The 22,067-nt window shown below is 47.9% G+C and overlaps 2 protein-coding genes across 7 annotated transcripts in view; one reads left to right on the top strand and one right to left on the bottom strand.

The window, feature by feature from the left end:
* LOC144178342 (nose resistant to fluoxetine protein 6-like) overlaps positions 1 to 5,934 on the bottom strand; it is a 30,550-nt gene extending 24,616 nt beyond the window's left edge. Inside the window, exon 1 of the mRNA XM_077706113.1 lies at positions 5,662 to 5,934. Within this exon, the coding sequence (XP_077562239.1) occupies positions 5,662 to 5,743 (82 nt within the window). The 5' untranslated portion in view covers positions 5,744 to 5,934. The remainder of the gene's footprint in view (positions 1 to 5,661) is intronic.
* The window catches only part of Dgk (diacyl glycerol kinase 1), a 603,682-nt gene that overhangs the window by 398,027 nt on the left and 183,588 nt on the right, over positions 1 to 22,067 (top strand). The gene's annotated exons all lie outside the window — the stretch shown is intronic.

Raw genomic sequence — 22,067 nt, 5'->3', positions numbered from 1 at the left:
CATGCGCAGCACGGTTCTCCAGGAGCCACGCGAAACTTCTCAACCTCGGCCAGTGTAGCTCATGCTACATTAAATGTTCTGCCCGTCCGTATGAAGTCAGGCAAATGTGAGGCGTGGATACACGCAAAACAGAAGGCGAGGAGTTTAAATGTGAACGCGACTGAGGAAATAGATGGGTAGGGGTGTAAGAAATAGCTCTGCAGAAATTAAGTGGGGTGGTGACTTAGGAGAGTTGTCCTTGCGTCCTTCGAATAACACAAAGGATTCGGGCCAAGAACTCATGAGCCATTCCACTCTCTAAGCGAACCTGTGGTGATAAGAGAATTTCGAAAGAAAGTACGAACTAATTTATTGCATTGATCGGTAGGAGACAGTAGTGTCGTAGACAGATCACGTAGCGAATCAAGTCGCCTCAAACGGTGAGCGGCCGAAGCCATCAGATAGCGCGCGGCGCAAGCAAAGCGTTGGAGGCGCTCAAATGGACGTTAATACCTTTGGATTCACAACCTTTAACAAGTGCGTAGGTATCCTCAAACATTTTGCGGAAACTTTCAGCGCAGGTATCTGAGTTGTTTGTGAACATCTTCAGTGCGAAAGCCAACGCACGCATCAAGCGACAAATTTAGCACCATTTAGCGACAAACATCCATTCAGCGACAAATTTAGCAAGTGCTGTCAGGCCGTCAAAGCATGTCTTCTATTTTTTGCATATATTTTTGCTCCATATCCTCCACTTGCTTTATATATTACCATTTTGTCAAACTTTCTAAACTTTCTTTGAGTTGGAGGTAGAGGTTTCGTGAACATACTGGAATGTCAAAGTCAGTGAGCCTATCCGATTCATTGATCTTGTTCATTTATTTGCTGCATATTTTTCCACATTTCTTGTATCCGAATGCTCGTTGCGCACTAGCATAACTCGAAACTAGCAGCGTTTTCTACATACCTGAATAAGACGGGCTATTATACAAAAATCGGAAAGAAAGAGAGCCGCGATGTTTTGTACACACTGCGTCATTTCTCGTAGCTGGGCCTTTCATTTTAGACAAACTTATCGAGAAAAAATAAACCAGAGACAGATTAGATTCAGATACTTACGATGATTTCAATGTTTCTAACACGGGCTGTTATGAAAGACACCCGGGTCTATTCATCACCAAGATAGGAAACTCCTTGATGATCTGTTACTTAAAGCGTAACACACGTAGACTGTATACTTCGCATGCAAGTGTTATATGGCTACATGTGTAATACATAACGCGCGATTTCACAGCGCCATTAGCCTAAATGTACGTGCGGATATCGCCACACATCGCTGCCTGCATTATTGCTACGAAAACGAGAAACTAATCGCTATTTCCTTCGGAAATCATTGGACAAGAGGAGCTTTCGACCAGTTTCTGCCACAGAAAAAGTAACATGCATATTAAAAGCTTGAGCAGGCTACTTCTTCGCAGTGCTCACGCCTCCTGCTCACATAATTACAGAGGAAGCACGTGTAGCCCGTCGTTATGGGAACACACTATCTAAATTTAAAATTGTATTGAATTTTTTTTTTCATTAAAGACGCGAAGTGTAGGGAAACTACTTAATCTAATCCCCACTTCCAATTTTTGTTTGGCCGCCGCTTGTTGAACCATTGCCCTGTAAGCCTCAAATGAAAACAACAGCTACTCCGCGGAATGGTAACTCTATTATCTCCAATTACAAGACCACCGTTGGAAAATATTGCTGAATCATTTCTGATCGCCCCCTCGCTTGTTCTTCGCCTCGAAGCTAACTTTGAGCCTACACCCAGCGGCGTAATTTATATATTGAATTAGTGAACCACCTCTGCATTCCTTCCCTCCACGTTCAGGCATACTGCTTATCTTCCCCTTCAGGCGTAGTTCGCATACGTCCACACATTAATCGAGTTTGGGCCCACCGTAGAGCAGGCTCTCGACGTTAACGAAGACCGCAAAATTTCCGGATTAAAATGGACGCTGTCGGATCACAATTAACGCTCCACGATGTCTTTTCATACATTTTGAAGATTAAATAAAGGCGTAAAGGCGTACCTTCGTGCCTTTGGTAGAGCCGAATGTTTTGCGAATATCTCTCCTCAACGAAAGAAATTGATCTACCAAGGACGAATAAAACTGGTCCTCATGAACGCGAAGCCACCGCAACCCTTGTCAATCGCATTGAGAGAGAGAGAGAGAGAGAGAGAGAGAGAGAGAGAGAGAGAGAGAGAGAGAGAGAGAGAGAGAGAGAGAGAGAGAGAGGAGGGAGGGAAAGAGGGAGGGAGGGAGGGAGGGAGGGAGGGTGGGTGGGTGGGAAACCGTGTGCGTATGTTTGTCTGTGCGTGTGTCGGCACCATATGAATGTGCATGTGATAAACAAAGAATGCTGGGCATAAAAATAACCTAAACCTGTGAATTGAATGTAAAGCCTCTTTGTAAACGTCGCATTATCTGTTTTCAAGACGCAAGCAAATGAAGCAGAATTAGTATTTGTTGTTTAGCCCGCACGAACGCCCGTGAGGCAGGGGCGCGCCAGAGCGGGGAACTATAAAATCATTTAGACTACCTGGTTATTATTATCTTGTGTACGCGCGCCGAAAGGTCGTTCGCACGGAGCCGCTTTTTTTGTTGTTTCAGCTCCGCCTGAAGCGCAGCCTCTGTGGGGAGTAATTGAATCCCTGACATTGTACTTGCCAACCAAACGCATTGTCCATGACGACGCTGCGTGGGATGCTAGGCCCGGAATTAGGTTGCGGGGAATGGATTTGGTGTTCTGGACCGGCATGTAGTCGCTGCCGCCGAGCGTAACCTCGCTGTCGTACATAACGCTACGAGCAGAGAGACTGTCGCCGAAAATGACAGGACACTCGCCTTTGATTCACGCTAAACGGCACAGAGATCCGTACCGCGCCTAGATTGATCCGATCGAGCGTGAAATCTCGGATTCTGCAGAGGATAGCGTAGAATTGCGTGAGAAGGCGCAATGACGTTCGCTCAGAGAGACATGGGGGCCAGTGAAGACGCGGAGCTTGTGCGCGTCGATAGAAGGGGGCATATTTTGTGTGATGCGAATGGCGACGAGGTTTCGAAGAGCTCGACTTCGTCCACCTCGGGATCTTGAACGTGCGCTGAAATCTCGAACACGCGGGCGCGGAAGTCAGGGCAGGTCCAGGCCACAGCTTCTATGATATACCATTGACAGCTGCATCGGTGAAAATGTCAATTTCAGGAGCCTTGTCTTTGGCCTTGTCTTTGGTCTTTAGCCATCTGCGGTTACGCAATACGGCTCGCTGCCAGAAAAAAATTTGGAAAAAGCAGTTCGGGTAGGGTGGAGAGTCTATGAAGATGGCCCCTCAATTTTGCGCTTCAATTTTGTCAAACCTAAAAATCAAGATGGCCCGGATAGCTGATTGAATGGGCATCTCGGCAGATTCACAATTCACGCGAAATTTGGAATCCCCAACGTTAGTTCCAGATGGGCCGCCACAACGCAGATTCGAGGTCAGAAGGCAGTAGACTGCAGTGCTGTCAGGGTAACTTCGCGGGGCTTAGGCAAGGAGAAGTTTTTCATATCTCGCGTTACACAACGCTGGCGTTCCAGAATGCGTGGCCCAGCAGCCAACTCACCCCCAATACTGTAACTGTCCTCCCCTGGCTCTGTCGAATTACATTTCACTTGTAGTTCTGCAGACCTCTTTCCATATTCAGCGGCATTGAATGGAAGAAGGCTTCAAGGCAGCTCTGGCGCCCCGCTTTGGCCAAACACATGTTTTTAAGAGCAGGTTTAACTCACGTGATGTTTAGATGTAGTAGGGTGATCTATTGGTGGGTTACATTGAGAATTCAAATGTTTTTAACTGCTTACTTTTTACTCAGGTAGACAAACTATTGAACGCTCCTCGTACAGTTGCTTCAACATAATCATCCCTGAAGCGTCGGCTTAGCAGGTTTGTCTGCAACATGATCGCCAAGCTGAACAACGTTGGAGTGTAGTAAGCTAAGAGCCATCTCCGTTTCTCAAAGGTTGAACGAATTGTTCAAAATTAATGTTGTGCATGCAGCGCTGAAATTTAGCTACCTTTCTTAGAAAAATGTGTGGAATTCTGTTTAGTTTGCGAACGGGAGCCATGCCGTAACAGCCTTTTCTCCATTTTATTTTTCTTAAAATGTATCCCCTGGCGGTAAAAGCAAGGCCCCTAAACTGACCCCTCCACCCCCTCCCATCTCTCTCTCTCTCTCTCTCTCTCTCTCTCTCTCTCTCATCGTGGCCTGGCCATACGTCTTCCCACATAGCTTGTAATGTACGACAGAAATCATTTCAACGAACGTAGCAGATAGTGTTCTTTTTCATTTTTTTAACGTGGGCATGCTTTTTTTCTGTTTGGTTTCGGCGACCAGATGTGTATTTAGTGGCCGTCTGTCAGCTCGCACACTTTGAAGTGCACACCGAGCAAATTCAGGCAGTTTAAACGTCAGAACTTTGCCCCCTCATGTTCACGTAAGTTGCGCACAGAGCTCCGATTTTAGTTCTGTAACACTTTTCGGGTTTTTCCGATGTAAGGCCATCTTTCGACTCTGGCTGGTATCTGTTTAAGCAGTGGTGGTATACTTGAAGTAGAGATCGTGCTTTTCGCAAATGGTCTTTCTCTTTTAATGTGCAAAAAAAAGGTTTTAGTGTTGTGGGCGGTCCAACAGTCGTAGACAACATTTGTTAGTGATCTCCCAGTGATAGTAATAGCGATACTAGTGATAGTAGCGATAGTAATATAGTGCCTTATGGGGCCCAGTCGCGAATACATGGCTTGACAACACGCCTATGACGACTTCGCGAAGATTGTTGCACACATTGCCTGTGAACATGCATTCAAGTATTTTGCTTCAATTTTGCTCCTCGTACTGCTCATATTTATACCGCGCGTGCAGAGCGGAATAAGCTGCTTCCAGAAGTCTATTTTTATAATCCGCAGCAGGCCCATTACATAAACAAGCGCTGTGCACAACGATTACCTCCGCCAGCTGCCTATGACTACTAACAGCCGATCATTTACGCGGTGTGCTGTGACGAGCCACAATTCATTAACGAATGTCACTTATGTTCGGGAAATTTAATAATGAGGGGTTGTATTACGTGTATTGTACTTTAGTGAACATATTGAAAGAAATAATATGCTTAGTTCAGATTGCTTATTCTCGCATATGGACAGTCTGAAATCTTTATCGGAATCTCTGTACTCCCGCTGCAATGCTTTCGCGGAACCCACGTTGGTCCGTTGTCCGTATGTTTGGGTCGTTCCGACCCATGGCTTTGTCGACATACTATACCATGTGAGAGCTTTCTCTCTCTCTCCTTTATATATATACATTAGTCCCATGCGTGACCTATATTTTCACCCTTAAACTCCCTGTTCGCCCTAACGAGGACAGTGACAGATCTTACCCGGTCATATGGAAACATTTTGTTTACACGAATAAATTAAATTCACCAAGGAAGACAGCGTTTCCCGTTCATGCACCAATGTTGAGCTGCTGTAGCCACGGGGTGCCCTGGGTTTCTAATTCTGATCAGTTGTGGCCGAACCACGAGCTCCCCTATGGGCTCGATTGCTTAGCCCACGCTTCGAAGCGGCTCCTTGTCGAAGCACGCTGCAGTACTCACAGATGTGCAGTGGCTGGCATGGTTGAAAACTCAGCAAAAGGCAAAGCAGGCCTGAACAGATCCAGGTGGCTCTACTGTTCATCGTGGAGCCCTCAGTATCGGCGTCACCGGCGCCAGGTTGTACGTGAGCGTGGTCCAATGGCGCGAATCTACGCTAAGCGTGCCACGTACTGCATAACCGCTCAAACAGTGATGTCTGGCGCATGTCCCGTTTTGCAGCCCAGCCGCCAGCTGCGGGCTTCGCCCTGTATATCACAGTCGGTCGCAGTCGCAGGTGCCGTGCTAGCGTGCGCTGAATTGGGTAGCTATTTTCAAGCGCGCACGACTAACATAAAAAAGCAGCAAAACGGGAGTATGCAGCAAGAACTCGGGTAGTGGAAATGCGAACATTTCGTGTACGCCGATTCCAGCTGGTAACAGGCACACTCGTCATAGCAAAGCAGGCTGACTTTATTGGCTTCCTGGTTATATCCGGTTGGTGGCATGTTCCCCTTTGGGAAGGAATCTAAAGCAAGCTATATCGTGTCTTTCGCTCCTTATCGTAGCACTGCTACCAGGATCAGACCTAAGAAAGTTTTGGTGTCCCTATCAGGTCGCATTTCCCTGAAACTTTATCCATCTGTTTTATCTTCCGCGATTATTCTAATCTTCTTTACGTAGCCATCACGGCTCAGTAGTTTAGTCATTCGTCCCACAATGAATCGCCAAGGGGAAAACTTGTCTCGCAGTAGGACTTTCTAGATTAGTAAAAATTGTCCTCCGGGTGTTTCTTGTCCCCACTATCTTGTGACATGACTCATACGCACATGTCGTCACCAGCCGCAAGAAAAAAAACGTTCATTCCTGCATTACCTTTTGGGGAAGGGGAAATTGTTATTTAGCAACATACCGTAATTACCCGATTCTAACGCGCACCTTTTTTCCGGAAAAATAGGCCGAAAAATCGCATGCGCGTTAGAATCGGATACAAAACCGAAACTGCCGAAACAGCGAAAATTTCGTCCCACCCATCGCCATCGCCATCTCAAGATGGCGCCAAAGCCTTTAGCAACAATTTTTCGATCTCAGGAAGCATAAGCTTCTAGGCTTTTTTATCGGCGTTCACACAAATCGTCAAATCGTTCCTCTTGCGCACTTGATAACAGCAATGGCAGCAGCGGCTCTCACGCGTTCAAAACGAGCGGTCGGCTGAAGCGTGCGCCTCTGGAGAAGCTCGCGGGATGGGCGTGCGAGGCGTGGGCCACGATCCCATCGACCATGGTTGAACGTTCGTTCAGAAGTGTGGCATCGTGAACGCTCTTGACGGCACCGAGGACGAGGTGTTGTGTTCAGCGGAAAGCGACGAGGAGTGAGATGAGTGAGATTACTTCGGGAAATAAATCGTCTATTTCTCCCGCATTAGTTTGTCTGGGTCACAAATTTCCGTGTGTGTTACAATTGGAGGTGCAAGTTTTTTCGGTTTTTAGATGCGGCGCTGAGATGAGCATCTCTTGCCGGCGGCCCTGTCCTGCGTGCGTCCGTCGTCCGCGTCCGCACAGCTGCGTCTCTCCTCCGCTCGCCTCCTCTCCTCTCTCCGACAGCGAACACTCTCTCCCAACATCTGCGGTCGCGCTGCGCGCGGCGCTGCGCGCGGCTGCGCACTGTGCGCATGTGCAGTACTCTCTCTCTCCGCGGTCTCCTCTCCTTCGGGCGCGCTGCGCATAGAAGCGGAGTGCCGCGCTCCGGCCGGTCTCTCAGTCGACGGTCGTCCGCGCTTGCACTTGCGCTTGCTCTCTTGCCGTACCCGACGGTTGCTTGATGCGACGCCAATGGAACCCCCTTCAGCGTCGCATCACACCAGGGTTCCCGCGAGGGGAGGTGGGCGTAATTTTTTTGCCAGGAAATTCGGGTGCGCGTTAGAATCGGGGGCGCGTTAGAATCGAGTAAGTACGTAATACCAATTCGGAGCTGGAGCTGTGAACAGGCGATAGGAGTGGTGCTGTGCTTCCCTAAGACAGGGCTGCACGCAAAAGAGAGTTTGTTAAACTAAAATGTCAAGATATCTGGCCGCACTACTTGCGCTATATTCTACAGGACCTACACTTGTGACGCCCAATTCAAAGAGCGCGCTCACTATGCTAGGCCGCGCCTGAATAGTCATCAAGTATAGAAGGCGAAAAGAACGCGAAATCGGTCGCAAGCGATAAGTTTGTTCCGTGGCAAGTGCTCCGCTCTCTTCCGCCTTGCACCACCTGTATTTAGTAACCTGCTAGTACGTACTGTGCATATGTCCTATAAATACTTCTCTGTGTCGTATCAGTATCTCACTCGAGCGACCGTGCCGGGGAAACGCCTTTTGAGCTCCTCATGAGATCACGTGAAAGGAGGGTGACCGAGAATAGTTGTTCTCCGCTAGTTTACCACTTTATCGATTCATAATGACGCTGTAGTTATCTATGAGTTATCTACTGTGTCTGCATCATGGCACTGTAAGTGAAAGTGAGCGATTTAGGCTCATTGGTTACCGCAATCAATATTTTGTTCTGTTGACCATCAAATTTATGAACCAAACGCTGAATCTCTTTCCAGCACTTTTGAAACGTGCTATTAGGAATTTCTCTGTGACAAATTATTCTGCATGACCGGATCGTCAGTTACCGACTGGCTTCACCGAGCTAGTTTTTTTTTTGTGTGTGTAATCTAAAGCCATCTTCGTATAAACAACCGTGAAGGAATTTTTCTCTTGCGTGGGGACAACAGCTGACGATTCAGTTCTCTCTGTCTGCTCCGGTTTATACTACACTCGAATATTTTACAGATCTGATCGTTATTTTCGTCGTAAATAGAGTCTGCTAGAGGAAGCTAAGTTACATCTTTTTAGAAGGCGGGGAAGAGAAAAGGGGGGGGGGGGGGGGGGCGCTGGATTCGGAGATAGTAAGCCCGGCGTACTTTTTGTTCTGAGCATTGGGTGAACCACGCGTACACCAACATAGCCCTCGATATAAATTGAATTCAAAGCACTGCAGGAAAGTAGTCCTACTGCGAAGAAACTAATGGGAACCGTTGCGGAAAAATTGAATGACGGCAGAGCTGGATTCAACCGGCTATCTGCCAGGCGAGCCGACGTCTTGCGATTTTTATTTCACGTCGGAAGTCGGATGCGATCCTTTGGAGAAGTCTCGGATGTGTTTTGGTTCATTTACCGAAAACGCAGTTACTCATACTACGGCCGCAGCCTTTATCGACAGCGTGTCTGGGAGGCCGGAGGTAGTCTTATCTCTTGTTCCACAGACCCCGGGTTGTGTGCCTTTCATTGCGTGTCTACACTGCGTATCGCCGCACTGGCTGGCAGCTTTCACTACATGCCATAAACTCACCGTGTGCTCCTCAGCGGGCCTGGTTTCTTTTAAAGAACTTTTTGACAGGTCCGCCGGAGAAACATTTTGTATAAAGAGGACTGCCTGCGGCAAGCCTTTCCCGGTATGCGATGCCATTCGTGCATTCTTAGTCGTAGGCCGTGTATCTCGAAGTGACTGACTTCCACGTAAAATTGTAAACAATCTTGAACCGACCTCCCAACTCCGTAACACTGCTGAGCCCAAGGATGCGGGTGCGATCGCAACCTCCGTGGCTGCTTTGATGATGGAGGCGAAAAGTGAAAACACCCCGGTGTCGATAATTCGTTGCACGTTAAAGATCCATCACCAGGCGGTCAAAATTAATCCGGATCCCTCCACTACGGCGCGCCTCATAGGCCACGAGTAGCTTTGGCGCGTTAAACCCACCATGAAACACTGTAACACAATGAGCTAAGCCTAAAAAGAACCAGACGTTGCAGCCCTTCTGGTGACGTCATATCCGGGTTGCATTACTGTCCACATCAATGTATATGGCCGGATAGGGGCAACTTCATTGCTATGAAGTTCGTTTTGGCGCGACGCGTTTCCGTCTTGTTCGGAGTTTGGGTGCCAGGCGGTTTTGCTGTGAGTCTGTTTCCGCGAGTCTGTTTTCCCACAATACAGGGAGAAGGTCACACGTTGAGATCAAAGCGGTAAAATAGGCCAGTAACAACACCCAGCGTAAGATCCGGCTAAAAAAGTGTGATCTGCGCTTTTACACCGCCCAATGCAAGCATGACGGTTTGCCTTGCGCTACAGCGCAGATCCCGTTTTTGAATCAAATCATATGTTGCGCCCTCGTCAAATGTGTTCCCGCGGACGCCGAAATTGGTCATTCGGGTGAATTGTAGCAAAGCAGTTTCAGAGACACTTTTTAGCGTATGATGACACGCAGGCGATAACGTGACAGAGAAGGCGAATGGTAGTAAGCCGACCCATTTCGCTAGGTGAGTGGGAACACATGCTACGTCACGTATCTTTCATAACCTCTCCGCGTCCGCTGGACGGAGGAGGGCAAGGAGAGGGAGGCCCCGGTGCTTCTTGATGCTACAATCGCTCCGCGCATGCAAATAACCTAGAGCGCTACTGACCACGTGACGTCAGCGGGTTACATTAACTCCGCAGCTACACTCGTGCGCACAGCTGGTATTTCGGGAGTAAAAGGAGGAACAGGGCGGCCTCTTAATATCGCCATCTACGGACGCTGCAGGGTTTCGTGTAAAGTTGGCTTCATCGCAAATATTTTCTCCACGGACGACAAATTTAGCCGTTACGATTTCCTAACATCGCCGCTACAACAGTTTATGGCACTGTTGTAAGAATGCTTTAAAAATTAAAGCCGTTCCACTCAATGTGAAAGCTGTCGGAAGTGCAGAGCAGTGATTCGCCATAACTGGCTGTACCGCCGTTCTCCGCTCACTGTTACCACCAAATGCAATTCCAATTTCCCTCCTTCGCAGCTAGTGCTCGCGCGCCCCCTGCATGAAACTGCGCCAGCGGGAGTTCTGCTCTCTCTGTACTTCTCTCCCCGCACGTGCCGGCGTTGCTCTGCCACAGCTTTTACTATCGTAAAAACTAATCCAACGGGCGTCTTTAACTGAAGGAACGCGGGCGCTACCGGTTAATTACGTATATTTTTCCTCAAATGTACCTATAGCTTTCTTTGCGCTAAACAACGGGAAGATGTATGACAAGCGCCAGCGTTTCACGGGTTTCGAATGCTTATGACTATATGAACAAACCGCTTGTCTTTCGAAGCCTCTGGGGTACGCCGCGAACAACAGCGTTACCCCGGGACGCCGCCTTGGTGCTTTATATACTTGGGTTGAGCGAGCGAGTGTGTTAGGACGACAAGAGCGCCTAAAGTGCTCTGCACTTAAAACTCGTGCGTAATGGTGCGTTTCCACGTGCGACTCGCACACATCACGTAACGGCCAGCAATGAGCTCCGAACGATGAGGCGTCGTTGAGGCGCGCAGCGATCATAACACTGCGTGCAGTGGTGTTGTCCCCGCTTCTGTACAACTTTTTTCGGGTTTCCAACAAATATTCCGGCTAAAAGATAAAAAAAGTTACTACTCAAATACGACTGGAACATGTGTAAATTACTGCAAAACACATTATATTGACATGAAACAGCGTCACAAGCATCGGGCAGTGTGGGAGTTGCCGGCGAAAATAACGAAATAAATGTGTTTCTTTTCAACACATTATTGCAAGCGAAAACACACATCTACTTTCATGCCACAACACTGGTATCACACTTGCAGGAGTTGCCTCTTTTCGTAAACCCAAGAAATTTTGCGCCGTCACGAACCTGGCGTAGTAGCTCATCGAATGTGCGCCGACAAACACGAAAAGGATTGAAGTCAATTTAAAGTGTCACCATTCGATTGATTGATTGATTGATTGATTGATTGATTGATTGATTGATTGTAGGTTCAACGCGCCAACGCAACGCAGGCAATAAAGCGCGCCATAGTGGAGGGCTCCGGATTAATTTTGACCACCTGGGGATCTTTAACGTGCACCGAAATATCATAAACGCGGGCGTTTTTGCTTTTCGCCTCCATCAGAAAAGGGGCCGCCGCGGACCGGAATCGAACCCGCATCCTCGTGCTCAGCAGCACAACGCCTTAGCCGCTGAGCCACCGCGGCGGGTCATTCTCACCATTCACCAGACCACGTACAATTATTGCTTGCTTCTTCAATGCTACACGTTTCTGCGCGCTGAAGAGACCCACGCTGCTGGCTGATTCGATCGAATATGAACTGGCCACGCTGAACTGGCTGGCCAAGGAACAGGTCCCCATGCGCTTGACGGTGGAGGCAGGCCGCTTTCTACAATGGCGGAAGACAAGATACGTCTCGTCTCCGCCTAATGCGCTGTGTTAAGCGACTACGCGGCCATGATTGGCTAACAAGCTTGCGGTCATCGCACGACGAAGCAAATGGTCCGAAAGCGATAGTATGGGATTCACAAGTGGAAAAGTGCCTTAAAAAACGACGGTCACCGGAGTTCAAAACCAAGGTATCCTAACGCGCCAAGACGGTCACGTATTGGCGTCCTTTTTTTTATTTATTTACAATGAGACGAAACTACGTTGAGAAAGTTTGTTATACAAAGGCTTTCAGTCTGTATCCGACTCCTTGGCCGCACTCCTGAGTGCTCGTTAAGGGCTAACAAAATGTTCTCTTTAAAAACACCGAGCAGCTTTGGTGTTTAAACGCATTCAATCAGTGTTTTTTTTCTTTGCATGCAGCTTCACCGGTCTTTCGTCACGAAGCTTGCTTTCCTTCATTGTTCAGCTTCTTGCAGTGAAGCTTTCTTTTCAGATCCTAACGCGCATCCACGCGCACGCCACAGGGCAAGAAACCATGCCAGCTTCCCCGTTTCTAGTTTTCCTCCTGGCTGCGCGAAACGCTACAGCACAGCGAAGATGTCTAGGGCGCTTAACATGTAGCGACACCGCCATCACCATCATGAGCTCCACAATCATCACGTCCGGGTCACCACTTGTAGGCAAGGGAGCCGTGAACTTGGTGGTGCACTGTGGCTCTCCTACATTTATTCGGGTGTGCAAGCCCCTGCCGGAACTTCGAGAGCAGTGCCACGCGCCACCAGGATCGAACACGACCGAGCGCCTGGGCGGCCGCATGACTACGCCGCTCTCGAAGTTCCGGCCGGGGCTTGCACACCCGAATAAATGTAGGAGAGCCACAGCGCATCACCAAGTTCACGGCTCCCTTTCCTACAAACATTTACCAACGCGTTTAGTGGTGAAAGAGTCTCATGGCTCCGTGCACTTCAGAAGTTCATACCGTGACCGTTTTTTTTTTCACCTTTTCACACTGATTTCGTCCATGTTAGTAGTAACTTCGAGCTCCGCTTCGAAATGGTACAGTCTTTTATACTGCTACGTGTGCAAAAGTGGTGGTAAACGTGGCATCGAATTAAATCCCTCGAACAATGTTTCTCTCCCGGCCTTGGTTTTTCCAGTAACTATATAAAGTCCGGAATATACCCCGAACAATGAGAAAACTGGTGAACGCAGTACAGATAGCCACTGCCTTGAATTTCGTAGCATTTATTTGTCTTGCCCGGAAAATAATATGAAGCTCTCTGTTAGAGCGACGGTAAAATAAATAAAAATCTGCTGCTTCGTCCTTGGGATCTCTCCGCCTTCCGTCCGGGTTCTTTGCGGTAGCCCTATGCCCATTCGCTCTGTCGCAGACCATGTGCTGCCTAAAAGACAAAAAAAAAAAAAAAACTTTCCCTTTTCCTTCCTTTTATCAGAAACAAAAGCTCCATCTTTGCAAGGGAGCTGTGGGTGTCTTCAAGTGCGGACGTGTTTTGGAGACTGTAAGCTTTCCTTTTCTCCGTGGCCTCAAAAACCTCATTATCTCTCGTCTTCCTCCCATTTATCCTTCAGGCTTCTCTTGTACTTTCTTTTTTTCTCACACGCCTGTGTCATTTGAACTTTAATTTGAATTCGAGAATGTGTTTCGTCGAGCACACTTTTTTCGTAGCAATGCTTCTGTTTCACGGAGTGCCCTTTATTTAGGTATTTTCCTCGTTTTCATGCCGGAAATGATTTTCTGGGATCATTTCGTGGCAGACGTGACTTGTATAACTTTATATCTCTGATTTGCTAAAGCACGGGACGCGCAATCTCAAGGTTGCGGGTGCGCTCACACCCGGGCCACGTATTTTTCGCCTGTTTTTTTTTCTTTCTAACATATTAGGGGTGGCTATTTTTATTCGAAAACCAGTCAAGCTAAGCTTCCTTCCCATCCTCCTCCCCTTGTTTTTAACGCCCTAGCCCACACCCACACACACGCAGATTATATATATATATATATATATATATATAGTAATTATTTTGTTATAATAATTACTTTATTGTAGCCAAAGTCTATATCTACCGATAATTTATATGCAGGAGAGGGTATACTCACCACCGAAACTCACAGCGCAGTAAAACAGAGTAAAAGAGAAAAGAATCGTTGCTTTATTTACGACAAACCACTGATCCATGATCATTCGACAGCAAACGAGCTGGCGGCTCACAACGCAGAGAAGAAGTCCCTGATAGATTTTTACCGCGTCTTCTTCAGGCAAATGATGGCTTTTTTCAGCTGCAGCCGCGATTTCGAGTTTGTCCTCGCCGCTATCGTGAGCACCAAAGAAGCGCCGCAGAAGGTCTGCCGCAGAAGGTCTGCAGCGAGTTGGGCAGTCAGTACAAGTGCACCTTCGAAAAAAAGCAGATCTGAAAGAGACAAAACTGCATCAGCAGCCAACGGCTTAGCCACTGAGCAGCTCCTGCGGTTGCACTTGTCAAGTATTAACAATTTGCAGGTGTCGGACCTTTTCAACAAATTACGAAATGCAAAACGTTTGCACACATCGGGTGTTGGCTTTCGCGGTTGCGCAGCGGAGCACTCCTGCAGTCTGATTGCTCCAATAAAGTCGCAGCTAGGGAAGGGCAAAGTCGTTTTATATCCCCTGCAAGCTGCCGAGAATGATATTTCGTTTGGTCAGCTTCGCTACACTCGCGCTTCTAGCAGCAACAGACCATTGCTACATTGGTGCTCATTCATTTCCCCTGTTGTTACATAGAGCGTGATAATGTTTGTTTGTCTGGAGCGGAAAGTGCGCGAGCGGGTACGAAGTTGATGGTACGTGAAAGAAAAAATGGCCTGAATTGCATTTACTGTGCAATGTCCACAACGGTGAGTCGAACCGTTTTGCCATGAACCGGTAACTCTTCTTTCTTTTGCCGGTTCAGTTCCGTTTCGACACCCTGGTTATATATATATATATATATATATATATATATATATATATATATATATATCAGGGTGTCGAACCGGAACCGAACCGAACCGAAAACCGGAACTGAACCGGTATTTTTGCCGGAACTGAACCCGAACCCGAACCGTTATTTTTTGAGCACGCTGAACCCGAACCGGAACTGAACCGAAAAAAGAAATAACGGTTACCGGTTCATGCCGAAACGGTTCGACCCTCTGTTGTTGACATTGCACAGTCAATGCAATTCAGGCTTTTTTTTCTTTCACGTACCATCAACTTCGTACCTGCTCGCTCACTTCCCCCTCCAGACAATTGAACACTATCACACTCTATGTAACAACAAGGGAAATGAATGAGCACCAATGTAGCAATGGTCTGTTGCTGCTGGAAGCGCGAGCGTAGTGGAAGCTGACCAAAGGAAATGTCATTCTCCGCAGCTTGCAGGGGATATAAAACGACTTTGCCCTTCCCTAGCTGCAACTTTAGTGGAGCAATCAGGCTGCAGGAGTGCTCCAGTGTGCAGCAGCGAAAGCCCGATGTGTGCAAACTTTTTCCATTTCATAATTTGTTTAAAAGGTCCGACACCTGCAAATTGTAATATTTGACAAATTTGACCGCAGGAGCGGCTCAGTGGCTAAACCACTTGATGCTGACTACAAGTGGCTTCGATGTCCCTTACCCACGACCATTTTTGAGGACAGTACAGTGGACAAGCTCCGTTTTTTACAAGTACAAATAACAACAGATATGTCAGGGAAAACTGTTAAGGTGCGCACTTAATCTCTTGGCAAGAAACTGCAGTCCTCGACCTTGTCTTGGAAGCAGAAACAGTAATAAAGCAGATGACACGTGCAGAAAGGACGGCCGGTACCTCACACTGTCCCATTCGCCGAGCGATCATCTTTTCTGGTTGTTCTGCAGTTTTTTCTCTTTCAGATCTGCTTTTTTTTCGAAGGTGCACTTGTACTGACTGCCCAACTCGCTACATTACTTCTACTGCTACTCGATCCGGAGGGGAGTACTGATTTGATTTGATTGTGGGGTTTAACGCGCCGACCCAGCACAGGCGATGAGGCGCGCCGTAGTGGAGGGCTTCGAATTAATTTTGACCACCTGGGGATCTTTAACGTGCGCCGAAATTTCGTACACACGGGCGTTTTTGCTTTTCGCCTCCATCAGAAAAGCGGCCGCTTCGGCCGGGAATCGAACCCGCGACCTCGCGCTCAGCAGTGCCTTAGCCACTGAGCCACCGAGGCAGGTCAGAGGGGAGTACTGCTGTGGACGAATTAAAGAGCGCCTACCCAAAAAAGTTCTTCTTATGCTCCGCGCGTAAAATTTCCCTTTCATTTTGTAACAGCATAATCTGTTATAAGATTACGCAATGTAGCACACGGAACGATGGCCGGGGGTCAGGCGGTACGATGACATACTGATTGTAATGCACACATCCAGTATAGCTTTCGCAAAAGGAATTGCAGTGGTCAGAGAAATAATGCAGTGACTGAGCGTTAACTAAAGCTTACTTTTAACAAAAGTGTGGCTAACACATTCGATAGGGTGACAGCTAACAAATTATTCAGGGTGACCAAATGATCTAATTCATTGGTAGTATTTATGTGCCTGTAGTAGGGTTGTTCTGTTTTGTTACAAATATTAAAAAAATGTGCGCCATTGGTAATTAGCGCTGATATTTCAACACGCCAGTACGCAGACCTAAATTTAAGGCTTCAAGGTAAGCGTGATAGGCGATTCCATAGTGACGATTGCGATTTTAACAAAAAATGAAAGGGCAGAATTATATCCCACCGTCATATCTCTCGGCGGTGGCTTTATGAATAGTCGCTAGGACAACATAAAGTCTGGACGAGAAAGTAGGTAGTAAATCGTCACCACTTCATCTGTTTTTCTAATATCTCGTGATTATTTAAAGTTTGCTTTGCAATTGCGCCACTGCCCTTGGGGAACAGCAGCATTTTGAATTTTTGTTTGTGTTTTGACTTTACTGTCGCTTTAAACTACTAAATGTTTTTTTTCTAATTTCAGTGACAATTCAATTCATCGAACCGGTTCGCGAACCGGTTCAAGCTCCCGAACCGGTTCGGCACATAATTTTGTCGAACCGGAACTGAACCGGAACGAAATTATTTCACCCGAACCCGAACCGTAACCGAACCGGTATTTTTTTCGGTTCAACACCCTGATATATATATATATATATATATATATATATATATATATATATATATATATATATATATATATATATATATATAGTTAGGAAATTAGGGGCTCGTTAGGGAAATACAAAAAGATAGGTCGGCAGTCTACAACGTTAAAAGAGGCATAGGGGTGTTGTTAGGCTCTTTTTTTTTACTATGGCTAATAAAGTTACCATTTTTTAAATATAAGGAAGAAAGAAAGAAGGAACGAAAAACACGCGCCCAGAGTGGGGACCAAACCCATGGCTTTCGATTAGATCTCGAATGCCTTACCCATTCGGCTATCTGGGCGACTGTGTTCTCCTTCACTTTCTGGGGTAATTTAACGCCTCCTTTGGCGTTGTAGACTGCCGACCTATCTTTCTATATATATATATATATATGTGTGTGTGTGTGCGTGCGTGCGTGCGTGCGTGCGCGCGTGCGTGTGTGTGTGTGTGTGTGTGTGTGTGCGTGTGCGTGTGCGTGTGCGTGTGTGTGTGTGTGTGTGTGTGTGTGTGTGTGTGTGTGTGTGTGTGTGTGTGTGTAGCTTCATGGGAGAACTTCATGGGAGAACATAAACCTGTTTCGGTAATTCTAGCACGTCGACAAGACTCCTGCCACCCATGTCTGCATATCCGAACTCTGCCAACATTTTGCGGAGTCCAGTTCCTTTGCTGAATGCCCTTATAAAGAAAGATTCAGCGCGCAAACGGACGCAACAGATTGGAAGAGGTCACAACTGCAAAGTCACAACTGCCGTTTGCGTCCTTTTGTGCGCTGTTGTATTCCCAAGATACACTACGAACTAACCCAAGTTGCAGTTTCGCTTCCGTTGCGTATAGACTCATGCGGTGCCGCATGGCGTGTTTTAAAGCAAAGCTTTTTACCTCTACCCCCCCCCCCCAAGTGTTCTTTCGCGACCGTTGATGTCAACAGAAAACTCCTGCGAACAAATAAAAGAATTTACTGGCACCGCCATGAATCGAATCTGGAACTAATAGAGTAACAAAGCGGGAGCCCATTGTCTTACCGATTTAGCTACGAGCCCACGCGCAGTCTGGGAAGACAGGCGGTGTACTCACCAAGAACATCTACGGGTTTACCTCCTGCATTATCGCCGAATGCCACGTGATAGCGTCACGCGACCTCTCGCGCCGCTGTGCGCTCCGCCCACGGCATGCCTAGCGGCCCTGTGCGGGCCTTGCGCGTTTGCTAAAAGTTACAAAAATAAAAGGAAGCTCACACCAACGCATGGCATCTCACTTCTAGTACGGCAATGGGCTAAAGCCTGTGGCCTCCAGTGTTCACGTAAAAAATCACACCTCCTTGTCGCCCGCCCTCACACCAAACGACACATCAAGGAAAACATTCAAATACTGCTTGATCGCCAACTCTAAGCCCTAGCACCAAGATCTTGGGCCTACATCTCCAGGCCAACACCAAGAGTGACGTATCCTTGCAGCGCCTCAAACACAGCATCGATCAAATCATACACATGATCAGGCGAGTTGCCACCAAGAAGCGAGGCCTCAAGGAATCTGATTCCTTTGGATTAATTCAAGCTTTTGTCTTCTCTGGAATCACTTACGTCAACCCCCGGTATTCTTGTCGGCAATGAGGATATAAAGATGCTTTATGTAATGATTAGAAAGGCAGTTGAGCAGGCCATTGGTCTTCCCATGTGTGTGTCCACAGAGAGGCTGCTTGGCACGGGGCTCCACAACACGGTGGAAGAGCTGGTAGAGGGCCATCTTTCTTTCTAACCAAAAATTTCCCCGCATTTCCCCGAGGGGAAGAATGTGAAAGTGCGAATGCAGGAGTTGAATTTGCGTGGTTCGGTAATGTTCGCGAAAGAGAGATCACACACACACACACAAGTACAAAGAAAGAAAGATGCATTTATTCACAGACACCTATTTGTGTTGTCGTTGTACTTGATTGCTAGAGCGGATCTCAGCTTTGAAATTTCGTGTCAGTACTCCTTTAAGCGGGTGCATTAGCCCTTCTCACGCCCGATTCTTGGCCAAACCCCCACGTGGGTATGTGCCATGCACAGACACCTATTTGTGTTGTCGTTGTACTTGATTGCTAGAGCGGATCTCAGCTTTGAAATTTCGTGTCAGTACTCCTTTAAGCGGGTGCATTAGCCCTTCTCACGCCCGATTCCTGGCCAATCCTCCACGTGGGTATGTGCCATGTCAGCGGCCAGGCAGCGCGCGCCCATCTCCCCCCGTTGCCAAGGAAGACGAGGAGATTCCTGGCCAATCTCCCACGTGGGTATGTGCCATCTCCCCCCGTTGCCAAGGAAGACGAGGAGCGCGCGCACCCGCAGCTGTTGCTATGTGGACGGACGGCGGTCAACGGAATTCAGGGTCGCTCATAAAGTGCATTCGCACTTAAAAGCTCCGAATGAGCAGAACTACGGCAGGTCGCCGCATCCTTTACCGCATTGGCTGGGCAGCACAGAATATCACTCCGCTTGATGTACTCCCGGACTCTTGGCGACAAGAACTAAAGATGGTCCCCTTGCTTAGAAATATGAACCCCTCACACGACGAGGGTCGCCGACAAGCACGGTCTCAAGCGCTGAACACCACCCTCGGTTTGGAACATGCAGTTATCTACACAAACGCTTCCCAACATCGAGGGCAGCAGCACGCCATCATCGTGGCTACCTCCAGAACCAACCTCCATGCGTGTGCCTCCCTGGCATGACGGAAGCAGGAGACATGACGGTAGCAGAAGAGGCAGCCACCACCTTGACTCTCACTCAACCAGGGATTCGGAAGCTAGTCACAGATTTCCAACAAGCCTACCAGAATTACCAGTTGGGTTGGGTGTCCCGACCTGCATGGCGTGGGCTAAAAAAACACTCCCCAAACGATTCTATTCACCTCATCTGGACACCCGCTCACGCTTCCATGGAGGGCAACGAATACGCCCACCAACAAGCGTGCGCTTTTACCCTCCGTGCTACGGAGCTGCACGAGAATAGCCACCCGCTTGTCTCGTTCAGGGACCTAACCCAGCATTATCGCCTTCAGAGACAGACCCTATCTCGCCTTACCGTGACTTTTCCAGAGAACAACAAACTACCCTACGGCTCATACAATCCGGCCCCTTCCCACACCCGACGCGACTTTACTTAATGTACCCGAATCGCTACGACGCTGAATGTAAATTTTGCTCAGAAGTAGGAACACTCCGCCACTTAATGGGGGTTTGCGACTTTAGCCCTGAGCACCCTCCTCTCTTTCCGCCAACTACCCAACAAGAGCGATGGGAGATGCTGTTGTCCAGCCCCTCTCTACCTATCCAGCTTCAGCTGATGGACAGAGCACAGGCGGCGCGGACTACATATGGGCTCCAGTGAAGAAGGAACCACTCCCCTGGGCCGCACTCTGGGCCGCTCAGAAATCTGAATAGAAATATTTCCTCCTCCTCCTCCTCCTCCTCCTCCTCCTCCGCCGATCTCGTCGCCTTCGTCTGCGGCGGCAGGCAGAGACGGAGAAGTGAGATCGTCTAACACCGGGTTTCAGCTTCCTTTATTTTATTAAAAAAACGGTTTCCACTCATGTGCTATACCAATACAACTCAACCAACCACCGTTCATGCATCATGCATTGATTTAACCTTACCAATAATATCTTTTTAAAATAATAAATGCTGTGGTTAAGCACATTTCACTTCTCTGGTTTCACTATTTGTAGAGCGACGTGAGTGAATTTAAGTGGCGTCGCATGGGTAATTGTTGTGGGTGCCGTTTACAGCTTTGCTTTCCAACCACATTCACAAGGTGGATTGGCGCGAATTTTTTATGTGTGAATAAAGCTTGTCGGTGCGGGGCGCGCGGATTTTTTTGTGTTTATGACAGGTACGGGAAATTCCGCGTCTCTTGTAATTTCTCTTGCATCGATGAGTTGCCCTGTGAGTACTCTTGTGTCGTGATTGGGGGTTGCAGTTATGTTAGCCCACTGTAGTCACATAAACAGTAAGGGTTCTGGGTTTAGGACGTTTCATCTCAGCCGCCCACTTTGATAGCTATGTATCGTTCAGAAAATTACGCTTAGTTCTCATTGCGAGGGTGAAATATTTAAAGTAGAACAATTATTGAGGCAGCAAGCACATTAAAGAAATTTAGCCGTTGGTGCAGACATCATCAGCAGGGAACTAGCGCAGATACGAGCATTCAAACATTCTAAAGAAAAAATGTGGGTAACTGAAATTTGAAGACCGCAGGTTTTGTAACCTGGGTTCTGGCGCTGTTTTTTTTTTCTGTATTAAAGTTTTATTGTTCACAGTGTTTTTTCTTCAGTGTCATTACAGCGGACACAATTTGTCACAACCATCTCCATGAAAACTTTCGTGTGTGCCGGGTTAATTTGTGGCTCGGCATATGCAATGAATAAATGAATCAATGAGATCTTTATTGACAACAACAGGGGCAGTTGTTGGAACACCCGCCCGGTGGAGGGGATCCCTAGTCCGGGATCCCCTGGCTGCGGCTGGCTGCTCGGGCCTTTTGCAAGAGGTCAAGCTGGAACGTAGGGTCCTTGCTGGTCAACCGCGCCGTCCACTGTTGTATGGATGGGTTGGGGATTGGTTGCAGGTCCGGTGTTTTTTGGCACTCCCACACCTTATGGTATAGGGTACCGGGCACTGGGCAGTAGTTGCAGGTGGCTTGATAGTCTGTTGGATAAATGGCATGAAGAAGGCTACGATGTGGATACGTGTTTGTTTGAAGTCATCTGAAAGTTGTTGCTTCATCGCTTGTGAGGTGGTGGTGTTGAATGTAGAAAATTTGCCACTTGTGTCGGTAGTCCGCCAAGGTATCTGTGTAGCGCAAGAGAGGTTGCGGGTTACGTGGAAGAGGTGGCGACTGCCCCGTGAGAGAAACGGCCCGGTGTATGTAAGCGCGGGCGGCGGCGTGAGCCGCCTCATTCCCCTCAAGAGATTCGTGTGCTGGCACCCAAACTGTATGAACTTAAGGGAAAAAAAAAATATGCTCAGGTAC

This window comes from Haemaphysalis longicornis, unplaced genomic scaffold, assembly GCF_048455015.1.
Source record: "Haemaphysalis longicornis isolate Haplotype H1 unplaced genomic scaffold, Haemaphysalis longicornis Haplotype H1 scaffold_4, whole genome shotgun sequence".
Taxonomy (NCBI): Eukaryota; Metazoa; Arthropoda; class Arachnida; order Ixodida; family Ixodidae; genus Haemaphysalis; species Haemaphysalis longicornis.
Note: the sequence above shows the minus strand (reverse complement) of the source record. Positions and strands in the feature narration are given on the sequence as shown.